The sequence below is a fragment of the Nymphaea colorata genome, chromosome 6, assembly GCF_008831285.2.
Source record: "Nymphaea colorata isolate Beijing-Zhang1983 chromosome 6, ASM883128v2, whole genome shotgun sequence".
NCBI classification, from domain to species: Eukaryota; Viridiplantae; Streptophyta; class Magnoliopsida; order Nymphaeales; family Nymphaeaceae; genus Nymphaea; species Nymphaea colorata.
Window position 1 is genome coordinate 21,221,308 of NC_045143.1, and position 8,399 is coordinate 21,229,706.

Below are 8,399 nucleotides of genomic sequence, written 5' to 3' on the forward strand. Positions count from 1 at the left end.
CGATGACGATATCTAATAATTGTTGAGACCTGTTTTTCTGAATTTAGGTCTTCCAAAGGTAATCCAGCAAGGTCCTATATATCTTTGTAGGCAAAGCATATTATGGTTCTGGTAATGCAATTTGACATCATAGATAGCTTTGCCAAAACTGTGGTGGCTGCAGAGGACTTATAATACTGCAACTGCTACTATTCGATCTGCCATTGGTGTTGAAATCATTCCAGAACTTGTTCTCTGGTAATCTAATATGGTAATATCTATGTGGAACCAATGCATATACTGATATATTTGACCAAGTTGGTCTGCGTTGATCTTTGATGCAAAATCCAGTGAAAATATAAAATGGGAAGGTTAATGCCTTCTTAACGTTTTTAAAAATATCATGGATTTCATAGGCCTTGTAACATAAACCTCAAATGTGTGTATATAGGCAGTTGCAGTGCTTATGACGAAGATTAAGCATGTATCATCTGTTATGCATAAGAAAGTAAATATAAGTTGATTGACTTGAGTTCATGCTTGTCTTAATCGCTGAAGTCAAGACACCGTTCGGATTGTGCATGTTTAGTTATTTGCTTTATGAATATTAGGTTATGTGTTTCTTTTCTGGTTCTGTCTCAATGGTGCCTTGGTCCAACTTCAAGATTTTTCACTTCTGTAAGCATGTACGGTGGAAGGCATAGAATGCCATCAAATGACCTATGACCCTAGGAATAATTCTGATCTTTCTTCTAGTCCACTTTTCATAGTTTTTTTTTTCAAATATGATTTGAATACTGAAGAGGACTTACGAAGGCAAATGATCAAAAGAAGTGCACTGTTCTATGGGATGTTTGAATAGCAATAACAGTTTCATAGATGTTGCCTTGAGGCTTATATAGTTTCATATGTCCTTGAAATCACTTAATTTTGGAAAGGGGTCTTTAAAGCCTTAAGTCAGCATGGAGGACATATATAGGCCCTTCACTTTGGATAGTATGTGTGATATTTTACATGGACAATCCAGATGGTCCTATCTTTGCTGATTGCTTGTGTTGAAACAGCTCTTCTTGAACAAGAAAGAGTCAGGCATTTGGTATGCATATTGGACATTTTTGTTTTGTCGAAAATTTATCAGTCATGTGAACAAAAAGAATGGACGTCAGATCTTCTTGCAAGCTGCCTTTTTTATTCAAGCAGTGTATCATCCTCTGGCATTGTATGGCTGATCTATTTTTCAATAAGAATTGGTGGAGAATAACTCATTAATGCATGTGTCTGTATCTGTCTTTGTACAGATTGGTGGAGAATAGGCCATTAATGCTTGTGTTTGTATATGTCTTTGTACATAAATGAAGACATGCATACATACATCAAATGGATGGAGAATGACTCACTCATGCCTGTGTAATGTCTTTGTACAGAAACAAAGACATGCATGCATACATCGATTGTATATGTGTGATGCCTTCCTTTATGTACCCATGTTCTTGTAATAGTGGTTTTCTGTTGTGCTTTCTGCAAAGACACCTGCACCTGCAGCTACGTGAGATTTTGTCCTTTGACAATGAGCATGCATTGATGAGAGACTTGTGCAGATGCCCTCTAACAATGACCAATTTTAGCTCCTGATATATGATACATGTACACCTACATATTAGAACAAAGTTGGCACATCATCTCACCAGCATGAGAGAGTATCCTCTCTTTTAACAGTCCTTGCAAAATGCTGAGAGGTCCATATAAGACATCGGTAAGTTATACGAGATCTTAAGTGACCTGGATGAGCTATTCCTTCTTGTTTAAGGTTTTCAAAATAAGAGATGCACAATCTTTGAAAATCATTGCAGAAATCCTTTATAAATATGAAGGGCTTGTTTTATGGGTTTCAAGGCCTATGGCCTTTAGTGTGTAAAGAAAATAAGGTCCACGTTAATCTCTTCGAGATGTCTAAGCTTCAGTAACACACTGTCATGGCGTGAACATCATGATCTGTTTTTTTTTTTTTCATTTTCTTTGGGTGCCAATGAAGTGCATTTCCTCTAGTGAGGATTTGTCGGCACACACACACAAAAAGAGAGAGAAAGAGAGAGATCATTTCTTTTACTAGGAGTTTTTTTTTCCAAAAAAATAAAAAACTTGTAGGTTGCTTGATATTTTTGATAAGCGATTGCATTGATGAATTTTATCAATCTCTTTCTCTCTCTTTCATCTCTTTGTTCTCTGTTTTTCGTTCTCCCTTCTCTGTTGTCTATTATCCCTGATCTATGGTTTTATGATTACCTTGTTTTCCTTTGACTTGAGTTCTTTCTTCTATTTGTTCAATATTCTTTATCTGAATCATATGTTTAGTAAAGATGGCAATTAGATTATCTAAGTACCAACAGATGTTTCAGGCATTCAAGGAAATTCAAAACTCAAAAGCTTGCAATTCCTTGTATAGATCATGTTTTCCATATAAAAAAAGTTGTAAAATTTTGTTGAGTCTCATGTGCCCAATATATAGTGATAGAAGATCTCTATGTGCAGTACAGTTTGGACAGTAGGAACAACCAATCTCTCTCTCTCTCTCTCTCTCTCTCTCTCTCTCTCTCTCTCTCTATATATATATATATATATATATATATATCGTTTTTCCCTATGTATATAGCATTGAAAGGGAACGTGCTTAAGTTTGGATTTCTTTCACTCACAACCTGTTTTTAGTTATTACTTTATGGTGATAATCTAATTATTTGATTGTCTTTTTAATTTTTGAAATGTAGGACCAGATAGTGATGCCTCTTCTCAAGTATTACATGGCTTTGATAGGAAGAGTAGTGTGTAGGACAGAAGATGACTATATAGGAACCATATTTTTATGTTAATGTACTCCAACATAGCTTAGAACAGTTGAACATTTTAACTATTTGTATTTTGTAGTTTTACTTGATATTGGTGATTATATATGTGTTTGAACATTTTACAGTAATGATGTTTTTGTTATATATATGCCTCTATTGAAAGAGTTGATTTTACTATAATATTATGGATCGTGTTATCGAATGTATTGATTTACATATAACATGTTATGAATTTTATACTTGTTTCAATATAACATGTTCAAAAAATAAGATATCATATAGCGGACAAGAGAAATATAATAGCCAAAACTGATTAGAGGAAATACAAACACCGGATAGAACAGACAGTTCAAACAGAACATAAACAAACACTAGACAGAACAGATAGAACTAACCATGCAAGACACAAACATCAGATAGAATAGATAGATCAGACAGGACAAAAACAAACGTTAGACAAGACCAACAGAACAAACATATGCGAAACAAATGCTGGACAAGAAGAACTTAGTGTTCTGTGACAATGAGGACAAGACAATATTATAATAGACTGGACGTCCTGTCTGTCTTGTCCCAATGGACAGCAATCAAACGACCTCTAAGGATCACATATGAGGTAAAATTTTCTTTTCAGTCTAAAACTTCTTCTTGTACGAATATCTTAACCTTGCCTTAATCGTGCATTCTTATAGAAAGCAATGAAATTTTAATGGATGCTAGATCCGTTCCCCTCCTCATTGAGTTGGTTAATTAGAAATTTAGAACTAATTCAAGTTGATTCAATTGCTGGTGGATGGTTAAGCAATAATATCAATTATTGTATATTGCTCTTTACCTGTTTGCTGTAATTTAAACTTAAATTGAAAGAGAACAAAACAGAAGAAGCATAGAATCCAAAACATTGAAGAGATTAAACAAGATGTTAAGCAAATGGTGGAATGTTGCAAGCAGCCAACTTATGACGGTTACTTGTGCTTAACATAAGAAATTTCATTTGCATAGTGTATTGAAAATTTTTATTCCTGGAATAATCAATCTCATAAATTATGTAAAAAGAAAAAAAGAAAATCTTTGCTAACATGTAGGAAAATGTCAATAATTGTATGTTTATTCATCATGGACTATGAGAACATCGGCAAGGTACTTTGACCAACGTTTATCTAACATCAGTCAAAGTTTTCACCGATGTTCGGATGATGTCATTGGTGACTACATCTACACGACATTAGTTTGAATGTCAGTAATACATTTCCTTGAACTTCAATAGATTTCGGATGATGTCATTGGTGACTACATCTACACGACATTAGTTTGAATGTCAGTAATACATTTCCTTGAACTTCAATAGATTTCGGATGATGTCATTGGTGACTACATCTACACGACATTAGTTTGAATGTCAGTAATACATTTCCTTGAACTTCAATAGATTTCTGTTTACACTTTTCGGTGAATGTCAATAAAGATTTGTAAATTATAATTTGACTTCGGTGTCAGTCCTTAAAATTTCTTAAAACTCAACAGCAATTACAAGAATTTTAGGGTCAAGTTACTCAATTTATGACACAACAACTTAGTGAGGTATGTTATATAGCATTAAATTTGATGTAATGAGTTCTATTTGTTAAACTTCAATCGTGATAGTCTTAATATGTTTTCTTAATGTTCATTTAAACAAGACGAGACCACCAAACTTGCCTAATTTCGACATCTGCGTAGATGTTACTGTAGTATCAATTTATGTTTATGTTTTTGTAACTTTGAACTTTAGTGAGTCACTTGTATTGTAATATAATTTTGAACATTTGTTACATATATTTTTTTCGTTTATGAACATTTAACTATTTCATTTGTTTCATTTGATATATGAAATATGTAAGCAAGTTAATTATTTGTATTTTCGAAAAAACTGTCTTACTCAGATTAGAAAAACAAATTACAACACTTTTACCAAGGCATAAAATTGTGTCGATAAAGCTTAATAGCAATGTTTGTTGAAAGTCGATTCAAGTTTTACTGACTTTATCAATGTCCAAGACCATTGTCAATATAAAGTTTGACTGATGTCCAGGGTAATGTCAGTAAATATACTATTACCAATGCGCTTGAACGTCTGTAATCTATATTTACCTACATGTTTGGTGCATTGGTGACGGTCTCTACATTGACGAGCCCAGCTGGTATGTACGCTATCGATTTTGATCGACACTCTCTTCACCAACGATCAACGCAAATGTCGAAAAAGCCATTACCAATGCATGAACATGTTTCACTGACATCTTCTAGCCGTCAGTAATACCTTGATTTTTTGTAGTGCTTGTTTGCCATGAAATGTGTGAGGATTTGTAATATGTGAATTAAAGATACTTCATTTATTTCTTTCATAGCTTGTTGGTCAATGAAAGGGCATAGTTACTTTCAAATAAGATGGTGACCATGGCATTTCGATTGACATTTGTTGACTAGATATTGGTTGTGGCCATACGATTGCTTTACATGGCTAACAATGAGATTTCTATTAAACATGTCATTTGATCAATAGGCTTTTTTCATTTCGAACCTGAATTGATCATTCATGTGAACCATGCTGGTAATCTGATACTGCAACCTGAAGCATGCCCAAGTCTGACGGAGAGGGAAGGCGCTCTTACCGTTCCGCTCTTGAAAGAAAAAGTTGAAAAGAACAAGATCCATGAGTAGGTGCTTAACAAAATATATCACAACAAGCATCATACTCTTCCATGATTCAATTAAAAGAAGGAAAAAAAAAAAGGAAAAAGTAATACCAAACCGTACAAAATCAGTAAGAAGAAGTGGAACTTGAACGAAAGGACATGGAAGCACAGGTGGAAAGGACAAGTTGGTCGAAACCATAGTCTTCCTGCAGCATCAAGCCGTCCAAGACAAGCCCTTGGTGGACGGAGGCCTCGGCCTCTAGGCACTGAACCACCCGACGCATCGTCGGCCTCGCCTCCGGCGTCGCCTGCGAGCACAGCAACCCAAGCTTCAGCACCAGCTCAGCCTCGTCCGGCTCGTACCTCCCTTCCAGCCTATGGTCCACTGCCCTCGTGATCTGCCCCCTCTTCCACCACTTGAGCACCCATTCAGCCAACACGATATCCTCCTCAGTCCCCTGCCTGGCTGGCGCCGCGTCTTCTGCAACTACTACCGCTGCTGCTTCTTCTTCTTCTTCTTCCCTGGACCAAGTACACAGATGAATGGGCCTCTTCCCACAGGCTACCTCGAGGAGCAAGGCCCCGAAGGCGAAGACATCCACCTTTCTCGTGGCCTTGTTTGTGCGAGAAAGCTCCGGCGCCATATAGCCGAAGGTCCCAACCAAGCGCGTCGTCTGCGGGTTCTTGTTGTGCTCATGGAGTCTGGCCAGCCCAAAATCGCCCAACCTCCCGTTCATCTCGGCGTCCAACAGGACGTTGCTGGCCTTCACGTCCCTGTGCACTACCACCTGCTCCCACCCTTCGTGCAGATACAGCAGCACGCTCGCAATCCCCTTTAGGATGTTGAACCTTTGCTCCCACAACAGGTGTCTCGCTTTCTGGTCATCGAAGAGGATGTTGTCCAGACTCCCATTGGGCATGAAATCATATACGAGCAGCAGTTCCTCTTGCCTTCTGCACCATCCCTGCAATTGAACCAGGTTCCTGTGTCTCAACCTCCCCAAGCTCGAGATCTCTGCTACGAACTCCCTCAGCCCTTGTTTTCCATTGTGCGTGACTCTCTTCACCGCAACTGGCGTGGAAGCTCCCGGGAGGATGCCTTTGAAGACGGTGCCGAAGCCTCCGGAGCCCAACAGCTCCTTCCTGCTGAAACCTTTGGTCGCTCTGTAGAGCGTCCTGTAAGAGAACCTATGTGGGTACTCTTTCTCCCAATCTTCCATCACATCCGAGAGCTTCCTCCTCCTATAGAACACGTAGCCGGAAATGAAGAGCACGATCACTGCTATAAAAGCTCCGATAGTCCCCGCCACTGCGTTGACGAGAGGTACCGTTGGTCGACCCGTCGAGGCCCGTTTTGGAAGAGAGGGAAGGCGAGAGAGGTCGATGGCCTCCGCTTCTCCATTGATGGCGAAGCTCCATCCCAACATGTATTGATCGCTGGACTGCTTTCCAACACCACAGGAGAAGCCAACGTACATCAAATCATTGAGGATGGGGGAAAGATCGACGTTGAAGGAGAGAAGTGGCTTTGTTGGCTTGATCGGATCCGCTGCAGGGGCGATGCTCACATTAAGCAACCGGCGGTTGCTTTCGTAGTCGATCCAGGCGAGAATCGGCGACCCACTTTGCAGATCGATGGATTTATTCTGGTCATCCTTCGTGAAGTAGGCAGCGGTGGCAGAATCATTGGAGATCAAGTTGTTGATGTCGATACCAACGTGGTTGCCGTCGATGTCCTTGAAGGTCGGGTCCTTGCTGGTGTCGAACTCGACGGCGAAGATGTGATTGGAAGGATCCCCCAGGTTGCTCTCGTTTAAGAGGCCGAGGAAGTAGAGGCCGAGGCTTCCGGGGACGCCGGGGTTGGGGGAGAGAGTGAAGGCGAGGCCATGGCCCGCTAGGCCTGGAATTTCGGAAGATATTGCGAAGACGAAGCGCGTGCTGAAGGAGACCACTGTGCCATTAGAGGAAGGATGGGAGTTGTTCTTGAAAGGAAAGGGAAGAGGGTAGAAGGCGTGACCGGCCGTTTGGATGTGGGAGTCATTGCTAAGCTGTAGAAGCCCATTGCTGGTGATCCTCGTCGAGCCGTCTATAGTCAGGTTCGCCCCTTGGAAGCCATTGAAGATGAAGCCAGCTTGAATTGCAGAAGAAGCAGGTTGAACAACCAAAAGAATCAAAAGGAACAAGAAAGCCATCGAGAACGAGGGCTTGTTGCTCCCTCTCTCTCTCTAATGGGAGAATCTAGTGGCAGTGTTCGTCTTCTATGAAAGGGGAGTCGCTAGTCCGAAATGGCGGCGTCTCTGTTCTAGGTGGCACTTCCTTGACTTCTTCTTCAGCAAGGAACCGCCATTTTTGTCCTCATGATTGTCAAACTTTCAAATTGTTGGCTCGTGTGGACGATAAGACAACGCGCTTGAAGTCAAGCCGCATTAATTCCGCAATTTGGGTCTTTCTAATTAGCATCATGATCAAAGCACCAGAACTGTCTTTGGGATTCCAACTACATCAACCTTTTGAGCCTAACAATCTGAAAAACAACTGCACGTATATAAACCAAGGCCAGGTTTTAATCTTGTTTATATGAAGTTCGTCAAATCTTTGATAACTAAGGGAAAAGAAGTTGTTTAAGAGTTAAAAAATCGATCGTTTACATCCAATAGTACTTTTCGCAAGATTTTTTTTTTTGTGTTTTCAAAATAAATTAACCTAGTACCTAAAGTCTAGAGATTGAACATTTTGTTGGTGAAAAGAAAACGAGAGATGAATCTTGGAAAATCTACAGGAGATCGAACAATGGGTACGAGCCAAAACATTAGTTACGTGTAAAGTTTTCAACATGATACATTTGTTTAATCAATCAAACACGTTACCAGAAGAGCCTAACCCGTGGTGGGACATAAGAAAA

General features: G+C 39.6%; 1 protein-coding gene across 1 annotated transcript; it reads right to left on the minus strand.

Moving 5' to 3' along the window:
* Positions 1-5,399: 5,399 nt before the first annotated feature.
* LOC116256910 (L-type lectin-domain containing receptor kinase S.4-like) lies at positions 5,400-7,968 on the minus strand. Its single transcript, XM_031633460.2, has 2 exons — positions 5,619-7,968; positions 5,400-5,482 (listed from the first exon to the last, which is right to left on the minus strand). The coding sequence occupies exon 1, from the start codon at positions 7,687-7,689 to the stop codon at positions 5,623-5,625; it is 2,067 nt and encodes a 688-aa protein (XP_031489320.1). The 5' UTR covers positions 7,690-7,968; the 3' UTR covers positions 5,400-5,482; positions 5,619-5,622.
* Positions 7,969-8,399: the final 431 nt, after the last annotated feature.